This window comes from Macaca mulatta, chromosome 7 (assembly GCF_049350105.2).
Source record: "Macaca mulatta isolate MMU2019108-1 chromosome 7, T2T-MMU8v2.0, whole genome shotgun sequence".
Lineage (NCBI taxonomy): Eukaryota > Metazoa > Chordata > Mammalia > Primates > Cercopithecidae > Macaca > Macaca mulatta.
In genome coordinates, this window is record NC_133412.1 from 165,188,189 (window position 1) to 165,207,708 (window position 19,520).

At 46.1% G+C, this 19,520-nt stretch overlaps 1 protein-coding gene and 1 pseudogene across 3 annotated transcripts in view; one reads left to right on the top strand and one right to left on the bottom strand.

Annotated features, from left to right (window-relative positions):
* FBLN5 (fibulin 5) overlaps positions 1-9,531 on the bottom strand; it is a 78,965-nt gene extending 69,434 nt beyond the window's left edge. The window contains exons 1-3 of one of the 2 annotated variants that reach the window (XM_015144314.3): positions 8,551-9,005; positions 4,765-4,819; positions 2,408-2,459 (exon numbers count right to left, since the gene is read on the bottom strand). In XM_015144314.3, the coding sequence (XP_014999800.1) occupies positions 2,408-2,459; positions 4,765-4,819; positions 8,551-8,618 (175 nt within the window). In that variant the 5' untranslated portion in view covers positions 8,619-9,005. 2 annotated transcript variants of the gene reach the window in all.
* A 9,336-nt stretch (positions 9,532-18,867) lies between these two features.
* Positions 18,868-19,520, top strand: LOC100429000 (peptidyl-prolyl cis-trans isomerase A pseudogene; annotated as a pseudogene). Its single transcript, XR_001446406.3, has one exon. The product of XR_001446406.3 is annotated as a peptidyl-prolyl cis-trans isomerase A pseudogene (transcript).

Sequence of the window (19,520 nt, forward strand, 5' to 3'; positions counted from 1 at the left end):
ATCAGGAAAGACAAGGCTTAGGCTGGGCACAGTGGCTCACGCCTGTAATCCCAGCACTTTGGGAGGCCGAGGCAGGTGCATCACCTGAGGTCAGGAGTTCAAAACCAGCCTCCTAACATGGTGAAATTCCATCTCTACTAAATACAAAAAATTAGAGGGGTGTGGTGGCGCATGCCTGTAATTCCAGCTACTTGGGAGGCTGAGGCAGAAGAATCACTTGAACCCAGGAGGCGGAGGTTGCAGCGAGCCGCGATTGCGCCATTGCACTCCAGCTTGGGCAACAAGAGGGAAAATGCTGTCTCAAAAAAAAAAAAAAAAAGAAAGAAAGAAAGAAAAGAAAAAAGAAAAGGCTTGACTGAGAGCTAGTTGCTTGTTAAGAAAGCAAAGCTTTGCTTTCTAGTCAGCTCTGTGCCAGCCAACAAAGCCCATTTCCAGCCAGGCTGGGCTCTGCTTGTTATGTCTGGAAGGGGAGAGGTGGACTCTCTAGAAAATCAGCCTTGCTAGGTAGGGTACAGACAATGGGAGGCCTGAACTGTGGCTCCAGCAAGCAGCAGACATGATCCCATATACCGAGCCATCTCACCAGCCTTGGAGTCTGCTCTGTGCAGGGCTGGAGACTGGAGACCACACGCCTGCACCCGACAACTCACCCCCAGCATCTCATCTGAGAAACTCACACCCAGTCCTACCAGAGGAAGGAGCAATGGCAAGGTGCAGAATGCAACAGCCTGTTCTTCAGCTTGAAGCCTGAAGCCATTGTTGAAACTGGGGGGCCAGAAAAGAAGGCCACTGCTCCACTCTTCATTCCTCATCAAATCTTCAAGTCAAAACGCCTTACTTTAAAATCAAAATGTTAGCCCAGATTTCCCAGGACAGGGTTTATTCCTCACCTTTCATCAGTTTTTCAAACCATCTATCTCCCCTCTGGAGTATGCCTGACATGAGCTTGGAGAAGACAGATGATTTTGCCTAAATTAAGTATAATGTAAAAGCTAAATACTTCCCCTAAGATGGGGGGAAGTAGGGCTGTCTTACTCCGTTCATATGCCTTATGCTCTGAGCGTCCTTTCCACACCCTGTCCTTGTTAATGCTCTTCCTTCTACCTGGAATGGCATTTCTTAGGATCCTATTCATCCTTCCATACCCAATTCAAATTGACCTCCATTAATGCTTTTTTTTTTCTTTTCTTTTTTTTTTTTTTGAGACAGAGTCTCTCTCTGTTGCCCAGGCTGGAGTGCAGTGGTGCGATCTCAGCTCATTGCAACCTCTGCCTCCCAGGTTCAAACCATTCTCCTGCCTTAGCCTCCTGAGTAGCTGGGGCTACAAGCACATGCCACTACACCTGGCTAATTTTTTTGTATTTTTAGTAGAGACAGGGTTTCACCATGTTAGCCAGGCTGGTCTTGCACTCCTGACCTCAGGTGATCCACCTGCCTCGGCCTCCCAAAGCGCTGGGATTACAGGTGTGAGCCGCTGCACCTGGCCCCGTCAATGCTTATTGACTCTGGACATAAGGTATCACTCTCTCCTCATCTTCCACAGAGTCCATTGCAAAAGATGGCATGCTAAGAGAATGCCCCTCACAAACACTCCAAAATCTCCTCTTCCTAGTCCTCAGAACCTATGAATATGTTGGGTTACATGGCAAAGGGGAATTAAGGTAGCAGCTGGAATTAAGCTTACTAAGCAGCTGACCTTGAGATGGGGAGGTTTTCCTGGATTTTCTGGGTGGGCCCGATATATTCACAGGAGTTCTGAAAAGTAGAAGAAGAAGAGGCTGATTGGTCAGAAAGATGCTACAACAGAAAAAGAAGAGATTCAAAGTGAGAAACACTTGACTTGCTGTGTTGGCTTTGAGGATGGAGGGAGGAGCTGCCAGCCAAAGAAAGCAGGAGGTTTCTAAAAGGTAGGAATTGCCCTCCACTGACAGTCAGCAAGGAAACAGAACCTCAGTCCTACAACCATAAGAAACTCAATTCTGCCAACAACCAGAAGGGAACAAAAGTCTCACTTAGAGCCTCCAGAAAAGCACACAGCCCTGCTGACACCTTAATTCTATTCTGGTGGAGACTCAATTCAAACTTCTGACCTACTGAACTGTAAAATCATACACTGGTGTTGTTTAAGCCCCTAAGTTGGTGGTAATTTGTTGCGGCAGCCCTAGGAAACACCAATCCAATAGAAACCTTCAAGAGAACAGAGATCAATTCTTCCACCCCTCTCAGTGCTTAGCTCAAGACCAGGCACAAAGAAGGTGATCAATAAAAGGGCACCATTGACTTCAGTCATTCCATGTCACTATGTTCTTCCATGGGCATGGCTAATCACTGAACAACAGAGAAAGAAACAGCCCTGCAACTGGGCGGAATGCCTCCACCCCAATGAAGGATCCGCAGTGGCTCATACCTAAACACTGTCCTGACTGGCGATCCAGGTCAAAGCCATTCGTGCACTGTGCCTGCAGGGAAGGAGAGAGGAGAAACAGGCTAAGTCATTTCACACCATAGAAGTCTTATTGCTGCAACACAGAAAGTTGGGGAAATGGAGCAAAAAAGAAAGGCCTGCAAAATACCAATACCTGTATTATAACCCCTATTTGTTCTTCTAAAATTTTTCCTTACAATTATTTTACACTTAGAACTACTTTCTAAACTCCCCACACCAGGCCAGGCGCAGTGGTTCATGCATGTAATCCCAGCACTCTGGGAGGCTGAAGAGGGAGGATTTCTTGAGCCCAGGAGTCTGAGACCAGCCTCAAGACCCCATCTCTATGTTTTTAGAAAAACTTTATTAAAAAAATAAACTCCCTGCACCATTGCTTCATAGCTCCCATTTTTAGCAGACAGTTTTCAGGTTTTTTAATGCTCTAGTTATGAAGAGCAAGAGGAATCACATCTGCTGAGACTAATGTGGCATGCTCCCTGTTCATCCCCTTTCTGGGAATGAATGAGACTGCTTTTAAGGGCAATGACTCTTTCTTTAGGTGCGACCTCACCTTCAAAGCGCCGAATATGAGTTATTTGCCCCCATGAAACCCTCTACCTGATTTTGATGTCTGTACATAAATAAAAGCTACACAGAGATGCAGTCGGTTTTCTAAGAAAAGTTGAATTGAGTAAATTTCTCCATTTCAGTCTCAGCAAATCAATGACACAAAGATGCTTCCAGAAAGAGATAGACCTCAACAATCCCAGAGGGTTGTAGCTTTTACATACAACTTGAGCTACAAGTTTATGTACTTTAAAAAAAAAAAAAAAAAGTGTTGGGTGGGCTGTTTGGGAAGATCCCGGGGCCTGACATTTTCCAGGAACTCCCATCCCTGGCCTTTTCTACAGCTTCGGAGGTTGGGCTTCCCTGAGCTATTGGCTGATTTGCGGAGACGATGGATTTGGCCTGCACTCCCAGGAGAGGGTTCAGGGGTCCCAGGGAGTTGGGGCAAAGGAAGTGGAGCAGACGAGCCAGGAAGCTGTGCCGGGAAGCTGGGAGGCCAGGAGGCCCAGGTTCCAGTCCTGGCTGTCAAGGACTGGCATAGGTTCAAGTCTGCTGGACCAGGGCACAGCTTCAAATTCTCACTCTAGCCCCTACTCTCTGCGTAACTGTTCTATGCCTCAGTTTCCCCATCTGTAAAATGGGGGTATGTACATAGTTCAAAATGGTGGTAAGGACGATGTATGTTAATCTATTATATAAAGTGCCTAAAGTGCAGTAAACACAACCCTGAATCGCTGCCCTCAGGGCCTACCTGTCTTCATGTGTATGCCATGAGGCTGCCTTAGAAAACCCCAAGGTCTAAAATTCTTTGTTACTCTTCCCAAGATCCTTCCCATTGCCAGTGGCCTGAATATGCTTCAAAATTCTTAACATGAAGAGAGAAAATGCTCCCCTACCTGCCTGCAGCCCTCAGCCTGCTCAGAGATAGGGCTTCTCTCATTTCTTTCCCGAGCCAGAGCCACAGAGAGGCCACTCGGAGTTTTCAGGAGGGATCTGCCCACATTTCAGGGCTGACACACAGGGGTCCATCTCTCCGGTTGCTTAAAATAAAGCCCAGGATGCTGCAAGCTTCTTCCAGAACTCCTAAGGCCCTGAGCCTGGCCTTGCCCACCCGCTTCTTACTCCTCTGAGGGGTTTCGGCCCAGCGATGGGCCCTCCTAGGTTTGGAGCCGAATTATGCAACACTGCATGCTGGGATGTTTGGGTAACCCCCACTTCCTCTCCCACCTCCTCCAAGAGGGGTGTGTCTGTGGCAGCACATGCAGACCCGTGGGGGTCCTCGGGTGCCACTGCCCAGAAACATTAGAGCATATTGTACTTTTCAACATTGAAGGTAGGTTGAGGCCTGCTGTAAGCGGCACAAATGAGGCCATGCAATCTGATTAAAAATGTATGCTGGGCTTAACACCTAGGTGATGAGTAGATGGGGGCAGCAAACCACCATGGCCCACGTTTACTTATGTAACAAACCTGCACATCCTGCACATGTACCCCAGAACTTATCATAAAATAAAATAGAAAAGAGTCTTGGACTGGGAGTCAGGAAACTGAGCACCAGCCCCAGCCTTGTCACTTACAAGTCATGCCACCTGGGCCGAGTCTCACTTTCTCTGAGCTTCCACTGTTAACCTCTGAGAATGAAGAGCTCAGATGAGGTCAACTGTAAAGCCGCTCCCACCTCCAGAACCCTAGGGTTCCATAACACAAGGCTGGACTCCCTCACCCTGGTTTTTAATACGCTTGTAGATATTTTTTCAAAATAAAAATCTTACCTGTGCATTCCCAGGGCTTGGAAGACAGAGAGCCAGAATGGTAACAGTGAGTATCCTGTGGAGGTGAAAAGTCAAATATAAATGCCCAAGGCAGATTCAGGTCTAGGGGAGTGTGGGTTGCATGCGGCCCATGACGTGTAACGGAGATATCACCTTGGGCTTGTATGGGGGGGTATGCTCCAGGGAGGTCATGGTGATTCCAGACACCCCAACTACCCAAGCAGAACCACACCTCTTCCACTTGTCTCCTACATTGGGATAATGTGTTAGATCACACTTTTTAATAAAAGGTTTGGCTGCTTCAAAAAAAAAAAAAAAAAAGGCTAAGGTCAGGTGCAGTGGCTTACACTTGTAATCCAGGCAGGAGGATTGCTTGAACCCGGGAGTTTGAGACAAGCCTGGGCAACATGGTGAAACCCCATTTCTACAAAATTTAAAAAAAAATTAACTGGGCATGATGGCATGCACCTAAAGTCCCATCTACTCGGGAGGCTGAGGTGGGGAGGATCACCTGAGCCCCGGGGGTTTGAGGCTGCAGTGAGCTGAGATTATACCACTATGCTCCAGCCTGGGTGACAGAGCGAAACCTTGTCCTCCCCCCACCACAAGAAAAGCTAAAACCTCCCACTATGGTATTAACCAATTCCTTGGTCTTTATTCTTTATGTGAGATGTGCTTGACTTTTGAACATCTTCATGCTGAAATGATTACAGAGTGAATAAACCATCATCGTGCCCCCAAACAATGAAAGGAAAAGAAAGTGAGAACATGAGGCACTTTGAGTGGCACCAAAGAAAGGTGTCATAGGAAGTCACTTAACCAGAGCATTGAGTCCACATGCGTGAAAATCCCCTGTCAGTGGACGGGTTGGGGTGGCCCAGTCCCCTGAAGAGTGTGGCCTGCGGGAACCGCTGCCAGCAAGTCCTGATGGAGGAAAGGACTCAGGGAACCTGTGCAGCCTGGGGAAAATGAAACCCACGGAAAAATAGGAGGAGGAGTTACAAACCCAGGGCTCAGCTCTGCCATGCACAAGCCAGTGATGCTCTGGGAGCCTGCAACTCTGCCCTTCGCCATGCATAGGCTTTAATCCAGTAAGATTGTGGCCAGCAAGATTGCTTTAAAAATATAAAATCTGGCCAGGCGCGGTGGCTCTCGCCTGTAATCCCAGCACTTTGGGAGGCTGAGGCAGGAAGATCACCTGAGGTCAGGAGTTCGAGACCAGCCTGGCCAACATGGTGAAACCTTGTCTCTCTACTAAAAATACAAAAATTTGCCAGGCATGGTGGCACATGCTCTGAGACAGAGTGAGACTCTGCTTAAAAAATAAAAATAAAATAAAAATACAAAATCTCTACTACTACACACTGATGAGGCTATTAAAAAATGGAAAAGAGCAAGCGTTAGGAAGGATATGGAGAAAGTGAAACCCCTGTGCACTGTTGGTGTAAATATGGTACAGTCTCTATGGAAAATAGTAGGATGACTCCCAAAACACTAAACATAGAATTTCCATGTGATCCAGCCATTCTACTTCTAGGTATATACCCTCAAAAATTAAAAGCAGGGACTTGAACAGGTATTTGTAAACCTGTGTCCACAGCAGCATTATTCACAATAGCCTAAAGGTGGACACGGTCCTTTGATGGATATGTGAATAAACAAAATGTAGTCTGTACATACAAGGGAATATTATTCAGTCTTAAAAAGGAAGGAAATTCTGACATATGCTACAATATGAATGAACCCTGAGGGCATTATGTTAAGTGAAAAAAGCCACTCATAAAAAAGACAAAGGCTGCTTGGGTCCACTTATACAAGGCACCTAGTGTAGTCAAAATTACAGAGACAAAAAGTGGAATGGTGGTAACCAGGGGCTAGTGGGAGGGGAAGATGGGGAATTGTTGCTTAATAGGTATGGAGATTCAGTCGTGCAAGGTGAAGAGTTCTGGAGATTGCACAGCAACGTGAATGCATTTAACACTACTGAACTAGACTTTTCAAAATGGTTATGGTAGAAAAAAGTACAAAATCAGGCCGGGCACAGTGGCTCATACCTCTAATGCCAGCACTTTGGGAGACCGAGGTGGGTGGATCACCTGAGGTCAGGAGTTTGAGACCAGCCTGGGCAACATGGTGAAACCCCGTCTCTACTAAAAATACAAAAATTAGCCAACCGTGGTGGCGCACGCCTGTAATCCCAGCTACTCAGGAGGCCAAGAAGAAGAATCACTTGAACCCAGGAGGCAGAGGTTGCAATGAGCCGAGATTTCACCACTGCACTTCAGCCTGGGAGACAGCGAGACTCCATCTCAAAAATAAAAATAAAAAAATAAAATCTATGCAAAAACAGAGCTTTATGTAGTACTATTATTCAGTTCAACAGCGGTTTATCCAAGCAACTACTGCTTGTGGGTGTGGATGCTAGACAGAGGAGCTACAGAAACAACCAGTATCCTTGAGAACCAATTGGAGAGCCACGACAATGTCTATACACCTTGGCAAGGGCATGGAAAGAAATACCTATTGGGTGCCATGACAACCAGGCTGTGGGTAGCGACGACTTCCTGGAGAAGGTGATCTTGAAGGCTTCTTCAATAGAGCAGTGAACCTGGGGACATGGCTGAATTCTGTGGCCCGTTACTACAAACGTGCACTGCAACAACATAATCCCTCCCTTTCAGGACACATGGCTTATCTGAATTAGCAACCCTGGGTATTAGAGGACCTGGAATTAAGGTTACATCCAGAGGGAATAGGGCCCTGATGTGATCTTAGGAGATGCAAGGCCATTTCCTTTATCTAGTCCCCAATCCAAAAAATAAGGACGCTGAGAGTCCACAAGTTTTCATCTAAGTGCCTGGGTGAGCCAGATTCTAGAACACTGGAGACAGCTCTGACCTTATAAAGTGAAGAGCCAAATCCCAGGGCTTTTTGATATTTGCCATGGCCAGATTTATATCTGGAAGGAATGAAAGAACAATAACAAATTTATTTTCCAGTCTGTATATTATGAATTTCAATGTTTTCCTGTTTCTTCACATGAAGTTTCCTTTCAGTTGGTTATAAAACCCTGTCTCGTTTATGTTGGAGACAGAACAGGCTGACTGCAACACAGTGGACTTCAAGAGCTAGTGGCAAAGGCATGCTAACCCCATTTTCCCCTCACTCCCCACAGCCCCATTCCCTTTGGCTAGAGGCAGCCCCGGGACAGGTCTTGCCTCAAGCCCAGCCTCCTGGAAGAGCCACAGCTGAGTCCTGGAGGCCAAACAGGTTCCAGGCTAATAGGATTTTCCTAAAATGAAAGAATACCCAAGCACTTACTGCCTCACAGCATCATGAACAGCTGCACCTTGTGATTAAAAAAAAAAAAAGACCTAGAAACTCCAAAAACGAACTAACTATAAGAACAGCTGGGGGGAGGCAGGTTGGTGCTCATAACTGGTCCTGGGAACTTTCTAAAGCAGGTGAGTTCACTCGTTTTGTGCCTCAGCCTAAAACACAAGGAAAGCCGGAGAGACCAACCAAATACCAGGACTGCCTGTCACAGAAGTGCTGGTCCCCAATCCAGGATGACATTGTTACAGCTTAGTTTTCAGCACACACACACACACACACAACCCACAGACACGTACATGCACACACAAGGTTAATTTGTTCAAAGCAGTATGTTTTCAAGAACTCGCTGAATAAAGACTGTGGGTGTCATCTAGTTAAAGTTCTCCAAGACTTAAGGATTACTTAGCTGGAATTGCAATTTCCTTAAAGAATAGCAAAACATTTGCTTACATGTATCTCTGTCTGAAGTTCCCACTTCTCATTGGCTTGAAACTTCTGTGAGAATCCCACACAGACATAGAGCAAATCCAGCCCCGCGATGTTTAGCTGGCCCGTCTGCTTGTCTATCAGCCGATGCGGCACAGTACTTGCTAGTGAACTAGTAATTGGCCTCCCAAAATTTAAAAAAATATATACACGAATCCCTTAAAACGACAAAGTTGCTACCCTTTCCAAAAAAGAAAGAGGAATGAAGCGCTGAGAATTTCGCAGCCCTCTCTGATGCTGACTTTTGAAACTGTATTAGAAAATACCCACTCCCAAAAGAACCCTTCAAGATGGAAATTACAGAGGCGCAGCTTTTTATAATTAACAATATCATTGCATCACTAGCTTATGCCTTTTCCAATATCCTGACACCGCCTGAATCACAGCCATAACCAGTTTCCACCCATCGGATTTTTAGCAAGGCTTCCAGACCCTGGAGAAAGAAAAGTCCAGCGCCGAGAACCCACCTTTTTATTCCTGGCATGTCCAAGATGCGCGAGGAGGAGATGCGAAGGCGAGAAGAAAGCTCGCGGGCGGGACCCCCGGAGGAGCTCGGGCACGTCGGCCTCCTCTGGGCCCTCGGGGCTCGCGGGCGTTTTATTCCAGAGGGGCCGAGCGAGTCGTGGAGAGGACACGGGGAGAGCGCCAGGGTCCTCCGAGCCACTGCAGAGCCCGCAGCGCAAGCACCTGGTTTTGCTTAGCCCTCTTCAGTAATTCAGCATTAAACCAATTGGAGGAGGAATGTTAAAAATGAACACTTCATTTTCTAAGTATGTTAAACAATGCAAATGGGGCCTCCGTCTGGACACAGCTGGTTCAGATTACAGCGCTCACCAACTGGCTAGACTCCTCACAACAATCTTGGGGCGTCTGCCAGGGCCCAGTGCTCGGCGCTGGGAGGAGAGCCCTTCCCCACCCGGCCGGGCTCGGCTGCGAGCGCCCGGGCAGGAGGCGAGGGGCGGGCGCGCGCAGGGGTGCGGGGGGCTGGGAGGGCCCGGGCCCCTTGACCTTCCCACCCAGGGGCGGGGCGGGTCTGGCAGCGCGGCCCGGCGGGGAGGGGCGTGCACGCCCGCGCTGCGTGGCACGGGGACCCGCGGGAACGTTGTCGCCTCCGGAAGGAAAGGGACTTGAACTCACGACCCACGCAGCTCCAGGGACTAGAAACTCATGATCGATTGGGAAACCAGAACCTGCGAAGCAGAGGCTTGGGGCGAGTCACGGGAGAGTCGCGATCTTCCCGAAGAAGGGGTGGGGAGCAGCGGGGTAGGGAGGAGGAGGAGGATGGAATCCCGCTGGTGCGAATTCCAGACTTCAGCTTGTGCAATGCAAGTCTTAGTTAGGACGCTTTTCTCTCCCTGCCCTCATCTCCCGATTCTCCCTGGCATTTTCTCGCTTTCTGCCCTGGCTCGAAAGTGATTTTAACAAGTTAAACGGTGATTTGAAGAAGGGACAGTCTGGAAAAGCAGAATGGTGGAAACAGCACATAAGACATGTTAAGTCCTTTGCGTTCATTCTAGTGGAGGCTTCAACTGATTTCTTTTTCCTGTTTTGTTTTTTGTTTTTTCTTTCAAGCCATTGGAGAACTTTGGTCAATGAAATCTTACAGAAGGCAGTCACTCTATAAAACGCCAGTGGATTGACTGTGGCCTATCCCATCTGCTTCCACCTGCATCTTCTACCTGCAGCCGAAAAGCCCTGATCCAGGTCCCCTGTCCTCACCACCACTCTAAGCAGTAGGAATAATCATCTCCATGTTATTGGAGGTGAAGATAAGAGAGGTTAGGTAACTTCCCCATAGTCACACAGCTATTCATTGGTACAGCTGAGCCTCTGAAGTCTACATATTCAGCCTTCCCTAAGGCATTTTTGGGGGTAAGTAAATGGAATTCTACTCAAAGGAGAATAACAGAATGTGGATAGTTGTTGAAGCTGTGTCCATTATACTAGTCTAGTCTATTTTCTGTGTATGTGTTTGAAATTTCCTATAAAACACTTTTTAAAATACCTTATGTTTATATGGTTGTTCATCCCCCATTGTTTGTAAAAGCAAAAGATTATAAACACCTTTAAGGTTGATCAGCAAGGCACCAATAGGGTTAAATAAAGTAAGAGGCTTCCAAAGGGACTATTGTGCAACCAATTAAAACCTAGACACATAAGAGTCCACATTGGACGACTCCATTTATATAAAATTCAAAGTCAGATAGTGACTGGGAGGGGGCCTAGCCCCTTCTGGGTGCTGGTAATAATCTAATTATTGATCTGGATGCTGGTTATGTAGGGATGTGTACACTTAATATTTGTGAAGTCTTACGTATGTTATACTTATTTTGAAAGACTGAAACAGCTCCGTATGCACTGATATTGAAGGATTTCCAATATATTTTGTGGGTCAAAACAGTAGAATATTGGTAATTTCACATAGATTGATCTAATATAGTAATAAATGTAAAAAGTAAGCTGCAGAACTGTGTGTAAAGCATGCCATCATTTGCGGGGAAAAAAAATAAATACATAAGTTCTTGCTTGTACACGTACAGAAAAGATATCACCTGAAGGATGCATGAGAAACCATGAGTATTATTGGTCTTCACTCAGGCTGCCATAACAGAATACCATAGACTGGGTGGCTTATGCAATAACATTTATCTCTCCCAGTTCTGGAGGCTGGAAGTCTAAGATCAGGGTGTGGGCATGGCCGGGTTCCCATGAGGGTCCTCTCCTGGTTGCAGATGGCTGTCTTCTCGCTATGTCCTCACATGATGAAGAGAGGGAGACTGGTGTTCCTTTTTTGAGATGGAGTCTCCCTCTGTCACCCAGGCTGGAGTGTGGTGGCGTAATCTCGGTTCACTGCAACCTCTACCTCCTAAGTTCAAACGATTCTCCTGCTTCAGCCTCCCAAGTAGCTAGGATTATAGGCACACACCACCATGCCTGGCTAATTTGTGTATTTTTAGTAGAGATGGGGTTTTGCCATGTTGGCCAGGCTGGTCTTGAACTCCTGGGCTCAGGCAATCCACGGGCCTTGGCCTCCCAAAATGCTGAGATTACAGGCATGAGCAACCACGCCTGGCCAGAAACTGGGGTTCCTTTTATAAGGGCACTGGTCTCATTCATGGGGGCTTCACCCTCATGATCTAATCACCTTCTGAAGGCCTCATCTCCTAGAGCCATCACCTTGGGGATTCAGATTTCAGCATATGAATCTGGGGGTTTAAACATGTGGTCTGTAACCGTCTCCTAGGAGGGAAACTGGGCAGACAATTGGAGAATAGATAGGAGAGGAAAATTAGCTCCTTATTGCTCACTTTTTGGTATAACTTGAATTTCGTGCCTTGTACCTGTATTATCTATTCAAAATATGAGTAATATTCAAAATAATAAAACAAAACATCTGATATAGAACTAGTTGTGGGGGTAGGGAGAGTTTTAAGGGACTCAGTCCATTCACCTTGCAGATACTGTCAACCTTCCTGAAGAACAGGGAAGCAGAGGAAATCAATATACCCGTTTCCTACATAGGTAAATTGAAACCATTGGAAGCAAAACTGTCCCGGGACCCATCTTGGATGAGAGATTGTTTCCATCTTAAAACTGCAGGGTTGGAAAGGGGGAGAAAACGAAGACTGCCATAAAACACTTGGGTCTGAGTCTTGGTTTTGCCTCCTACCCTCTCGACATCTCAGTTTTCTCATCTGCAAGATGGCGATGATAACATCTCTCAGGGTTGTTGCAGGAATGAAATAAAAGTTATCCTTTTGATTTTCACTGTGTCCACATTCCCATTCCCTACACAATGCCCTCCAAAATATCCTTAATAAATAGTAAATTACACACTTCCGTGGACAAGGAAATCACAGCCTTACAAAAGAGCCCATCTCACTATTGAATAGCTCACATTGTTAGAAAATTCTCTCTTCAGTTGAACCCAAATCCACTTCCCTGTATGTAATTACCATTCATGGAATCTAATTCTCCCTTCTAAAGCCAGGACCCCCTCCCTCACTTGGAAACAACGAGCATCCTATTACCCTTCCACTCATTGCCCGCGCTACTATTCATTCTTATCTACAGGCTGAACATCCCAGGGATTTTCAACTGGTCCTTATGTGCCCCAAGACCCGGAGGCAGCCTGTCTATCTCCTCTGGCAGTTTCCGCCTCCTGGTTCATACTGAATTTGCACCAACAAAAACAACTTGTAATGCACAGGCTACGTAAGAGCGTCTTCTCTGCCCTGTACTTGGACTGCAAATTCTTTTTAAGCAAGAACAAGGTTTTACATATGTCCTTATTACATTTTTATTCACTGTTTAAGATCTTTCTTTCGGCCAGGCATGGTGGCTCACACCTGTAATCCCAGCACTCTGGGAGGCTGAGGTGGGCGGATCATGAAGTCAGGAGATGGAGACTATTCTGGTCAACATGGTAAAACCCCGTCTACTAAAACTACAAAAATTAGCTGGGTGTGGTGGCATGCACCTGTAATCCTAGCTACTCAGGAGGCTGAGGCAGGAGGATTGCTCGAACCCAGGAGGCAGAGGTTGCAGTGAGCTGAGATCTCGCCACTGCACTCTAGCCTGGCGACAGAGTGAGACTCTGTCAAAAAAAAAAGATATTTCTCTCAACATGAATTGTTGTCTAAAGTACTAAATGTCGCTCTCAGCTTTGACAGCTACAGAGCTGCTGAATGTGACTTCTTTGACTTTATCACAGTTATCAATAAAAATGCTATCAGGAGGGCGGGTGCGGTGGCTCATGCCTATAATCCCAGCACCTTGGGAGGCCGAAGCAGGCGGATCACCTGAGGTCAGGAGTTTGAGACCTAATAATAATACAAAATAATACTAATACTACTAATAATACAAAAATTAGCCAGGCATGGTGGTGCATGCCTGTAATCCCAGCTACTAGGGAGGCTGAGGCAGGAGAATTGCTTCACCCTGGGAGGTGGAGGTTGCAGTGAGCCGAGATTGCACCATTGCTCTCCAGCCTGGGCAACAAGAGTAAAACTCTGTCTGGAAATAAAACATAAATAAATGTTAGCGGGACAGTCAGAGTGAAGCAATCCACCCAGATTGGCACTAATCCCTTCTCTTTCTTCACTATTTTGGGGTCACTGCTCATCGTCTGACTCCAGGCGAGACCATCTTCTCTCACAAAAGAGCCAGTCTTACTATTGAACATCTCTAATTATTAGAAAGTTCTTTCTTGAGCTGAACCCAGATCTGCTTCCCTGTATGTAACTAACATCCATGGATTCTAATTCTCCCCTCTGCAGGGACAGGTTCCTCCCTCTTCTACATAACAAGCTGCCTATCCATTAAAACGGTTCCCCGTGTCCACAAAGACTTTGTGAGACACTTTGTCAAGCGATCTGCTAACATCAAAACACATGTTACCTATAGCATTTCCTGACCTAGCAAGTCTATTTTAAAAAGGAAAAAACTTCCTCTGGCATAAACTGCTAAATAACCCTTGCTGGCTTCCAGAGATCATCGCTTTCTTTTCAAATGTTTTTTCTGGGCCAGGCACAGTGGCTCCTGCCTGTAATCCCAGCCTTTGGGAGGCTGAGGCAGGCGGATCACCTGAGGTCAGGAGTTTGAGACCAGCCTGGCCAACATGGTGAAACCCTCCTGTCTCTACTGAAAATACAAAACTTAGCCGGGCATGGTGGCATGCAGCCTAGTCCCAGCTACTTGGGAGCCTGCGGCAGAAAAATCATTTGAACCTGGGAGGCAGAAGTTGCAGTGAACCAAGATTGCACCACTGCACTCCATCCTCGGTGACATTTGCAAAATGGGAATCCTATCATCTGCTCCACCTCCTATCATCAGAATCAAACACAACCAAAACTATAAAACAACTTTACAAAATGCAAATTGGAGTATCAATGTAAGAGGTTATCATCCGCTGAATGAGATCTTCCTGGTTCCAATGAAGCTCAATTTCTTCACTTTGTCACTGTGGGTTGAAAGACAAGCAATTTTATTTTTTTGTAAAGCAATATGTCAAATTGGCGGAAAACTCACAAAATTAGAGATTGAATGATATATGTTGACTATTAATATTAAATCAGAGCTGGGCAATGTGGCACATGCCTGTAATCCCAGCAACTCGGGAGGTTTAGGCAGGAGGATTGCTTGAGGCTCGGGGTTCGAGACCAGCCTGGGCAACACGATGAAACCCTTGTCTCTATAAAACATTTTAAAACTTAGCCAGGCATGGTAGTGTGTGCCTGTAGTCCCAGCTACTCACTAGGCTGAGGCAGGAAGATTGCTTGAGCCCAGGAGGCCAAGGCTGCAGTAAGTCATGGGTGTTCTACTGCACTCCAGCCTGGGCAACACAGCAAGACCCTATCTCAAAAATAAACAAAATTTTTATTTTTTTACTGTCCAAAAATAATTATATTGTAATGCCTTTTTATGAGCAAATGCAAAATAGGGAGGGGTCATTATTGAATGTCTATGATTATGTTAGACGCTACAGCTCCTCTCCTTTGACCCCCACAATAACCCTGTGAAATAGGAAACCCTCCGTTTTGTGGATAAACAGGTGCAGGAACATTGGGGCCATGCAGATAATCAGGGGTCCAAACTCCAGCCCTCACCAGCCTGTTGGATTCTAGAGCCTTCCTTCCTTCCAGTTTACCAAGCCTGCTTTCTCTACTCACAGCTTCCCTGGCTACTTTCCTGCCTGTCTCAGCCCCACAGGAATATTCCAGAACTCCATGGGCCCTTCCATTATTGCTCTGTCTCGCTCGCTCTCCTTTTTCTGAACACTAGTAAAGCCTTTGGTTTCATATATTATCCAAACTTGGCCCAAAACAGTCAGAAAACTAAAATGACAGCCAACACCTGAGTTCAGCATTGGGCAGAGGCTCCACCCCACTGTTCCGCCCGTCCTGCCGTTGGGGAGTGGGGGAATGTCTGTTGTTCCTGATGCCCCCAGAGGCTTCCTCTCTCCTCCTCCCTTGGTCAGACTTCTCACTGAGTACTTGTCTCAGCCTCCTCCTCACTACCTAGTCCCACCTTAACGCTCTAAAATCTGGCTAAGTTCTCACCATTCACCCACATAATGCTCCCTAAGTTGCCTAGTGATTCCTCCTGGCCAAACACAGTGCTCTTTTCTCCACCTCTAATTGTTCCTGTGTCTCTAATTGATGATGCATCTTCTCTCTTTCATCCATGGCTTTAAGTTTTCCTGAGTGTTTACCCCTACTTTTTTTTTTTTTTTTTTTTTTTAAGCGACAGGGTCTCACTCTGTCACCCAGGCTGAAGTGCAGTGAATTATCATAGTTCATTGTAACGTCAAACTCCTGGGTTCAAGGGATCCTCCTGCCTCAATCCCTGGAGTAGCTGGGACTACAGGTGTGCACCACTATGCCTGGTTAATTTTTAAATTATTTTTAGAGATAGGGTCTCGCTATGTTGCCCAGGCTGGTCTCAAACTTCTGACCTCAAGCAATCCTCCCACCTCAGTCTCCCCAAGTGCTGGGATTACAGGCATGAGCTGCTGAGCCTGGCCTTTCCCTCTATAATTCTGATCACATACTCTTTTTTTTTTTTTTTTTTTTTGAGATGGAGTCTCCCTCTGTTGCCCAGGCTGGAGTGCAGTGGTGTAATCTCGACTCACTGCAACCTCCGCCTCCTGGGTTCAAGCAATTCTCCTGCCTCAGCCTCCTGAGTAGCTGGGATTACAGGCACCAAGCACCACGCCCAGCTAATTTTTGTATTTTTTTAGTAGAGACGAGGTTTCGCCATGTTACCCAAGCTGGTCTTGAACTCCTGACCTGAAGTGATCCACCTGCCTCGGCCTCCCAAAGTGCTGGGATTATAGGCGTGAGCCACAGTGCCCGGCCTGTACTTCAATGTAACCAACTGGTTTGAGAATGTCAGGATTTTCTAGACATACCTGGAATTTCCAGGAAATTCAGCAAATCATTAAAACACCTGGGCTTTTCTTATTGTTTTCGCTGACTGTGGTTTTGACATATAACCATGTGCAAAATGTGGGCTCTGTCCTAAAGACTTCAGGCAAGCAGACTCTGCCGGGGAGCCCCAGAGCTGCGCTCAGAAACTGGTAATGGCCTTCTTTCATCTGCCGTCTCTGTTTTGTTCTTGTCAATTTGTTTTCTGACATTTAACATGGATTGAGATTTTGGGCAACCCTAACATATTTACTGTGACTGTAAAAGGGTATGATGGTCCATTTACCTCATTTCCTATTTACAGTCCACATTAGACTGTATTAGTGGCTCCCAGATTCTTGAACGTACCAGACTAGTAAAGTCAACCACCTTGAAATTGGAGAGAATAATATTAGGTGCCAATTTTTAATTTTGCCAGTAAAAACAAAAGAAAATACAACCATGATATATCACATCATCATATTTCATAAGAGAAAGAACTTTTAATACCACATGTAGGAGGGACAGGATCTCATAGCTTGAATGTTTGGTCTTGAAGACAGTTAAGACTGTCTTAAAACCGAGGTTTCAAATGACAGAGTGCAGCAGCGTCATCTGAGAGCTTGTTAAAATGAATAAACTAGGCCTTACATCCTGAGATTAAAGGGGTGGGGGGGAGGAATCTGCATTTTACAAACACCCCAGGTGATTCTGATGAGAAAATTGTTACTTTCTCAGCAGCTCCGAATGATTTTTAAGCAACAGGTTCTCCCAACACAAGCCTTCCCTGTAAGTATTCTTACCTAAAAGTATTGGACTTGAATTTAATCGAGCTTCTAGAATGGCAACATCAAGCTGAACTTTCTGCCATGCTGGAAATGTTCTGTGTCTGCCCTGTCCAATGTGGCAGTGACTAACCACGTGTGCCCACCGAGAACTTGAAATGCGGCCAGTGCAAATTTTTTGTTTCATTTAACTAATTTAAGTTTACTTTTTTTTTTTTTTTTTTTTGATATGGAGTTTCGCTCTCGTCATCCAGGCTAGAGTGCAATGGCAAAATCCCGGCTCACTGCAACCTTTGCCTCCCAGGTTCATGTGATTCTCCTGCCTCAGCCTCTCGAGTAGCTGGCATTACAGGCGCCCGCCACCACGCCCAGCTAATTTCTGTATTTTTAGTAGAGACGGGGTTTCACTATGGTGGCTAGGCTGGTCTTGAACTCCTGACCTCAAGTGATCTGCCTGTCTCAGCCTCCCAAAGTGCTGGGATTACAGGCGTGAGTCACTGCTCCCAGCCTAAGTTGACATTTAAATAACCACATGTGGCTGGTGGCTCTCATACCACCCAGCACGGCTCTAGATCTGACATGACTGACAGTTTGCAGGAAATATAGAGAATAGAGGAAAAAAATTAAAAGACCCTTGAGGAAGAAACAATAGCAAAAAAGAATTCAAAAAGGGAGGGAGGGTGTAAAGACATAGAAAGAAGGGGAAAAGCCTGTGTCAGTCAGGACCTGTCCAGGAAAAAAAAATAGCCTGTACCAGGTAGTTCGGCAGAGGAATTGAACACAGGGAACTAGTTTCAAAAGAGTCAAAAGAGCTGAAATGCCAAATGGAATGTTGAGGCAACCCAGAGCTATGCTCCCTCAGGAAGCCACTACCTCCCCTAGAGCTAGAAGGACTAAGGAAGAGGAGATGATGCGACCAGAACCCAGGAGTGGGGGCCACCTACAAGAATTGCATCAGGTGGAGGCTGCTAGAGGGCTGGAGAAGCGGTCACTGTCAGAGGCAGAGGCTGGGAGAAATGCCCTGGCTTTTCCCTCCTCTCATCCTTTGAGTCTCCTATGTGTACTTCCCATTGAGTTGGCTGAACTCAGTGGGAAGCCATTGGCAAAGAAGCTTGGGAAGAAAAATGTGCAGGATACCAGCAGAGCGAGGAGGAGACAGGACAGTGAATAGATCCAAGAGCAGAGGCAAATGACTGGTGCAGAAACAGAATAAGCAAATGCAACATTTGCATTGTGTTTGGGTCCTGATTTGTATTAACCAAGTGTGCGTAAAGACACACCTTCGATACAATGAGAGAATCTGAATATAGACTAGGTGTTAGAGAATGAAGGATTGTTGTTATTTTGTAAGATCTGATCATTTCTAACGTGTCTTTATCACTTAGAAAGGCCTACTAAATTAATGGAGGATAAATGAAATGAGATCAGCAAAATCGTGTTAACTATCAAAGCTGGAATATGGATTCATGGATGTGCATTAACTCTTCCTTAGACTTTTCTGTTTGGGAAGAATTATGTAACAATTTAAAAATGAGTTTCAATAGATTTTTTCCACTTTATCATGTGTGATAAAAGTCTGACTTTCAGCTTTTTGCAGATGCTGCCGCCGAGGAAAATCCTGTACTACTAGCCATGGTCAACCCCACTGTGTTCTTCGACATTGCCGTCGACGGCGAGCCCTTAGGCCATGTCTCCTTCGAGCTGTTTGCAGACAAGGTTCCAAAGAGCAGAAAATTTTCGTGCTCTGAGCACTGGAGAGAAAGGATTTGGTTATAAGGGTTCCTGCTTTCACAGAATTATTCCAGGGTTTATGTGTCAGGGTGGTGACTTCACACACCATAATGGCACTGGTGGCAAGTCCATCTATGGGGAGAAATTTGAAGATGAGAACTTCATCCTAAAGCATACAGGTCCTGGCATCTTGTCCATGGCAAATGCTGGACCCAACACAAATGGTTCCCAGTTTTTCATCTGCACTGCCAAGACTGAGTGGTTGGATGGCAAGCGTGTGGTCTTTGGCAAAGTGAAAGAAGGCATGAATATTGTGGAGGCCATGGAGCGCTTTGGGTCCAGGAATGGCAAGACCAGCAAGAAGATCACCATTGCTGACTGTGGACAACTCGAGTAAGTTTGACTTGTGTTTTATCTTAACCACCAGACCATTCCTTCTGTAGCTCAGGAGAGCACCCTCCACCCCATTTGCTCGCAGTATCCTAGAATCTTTGTGCTCTCACTGCAGTTC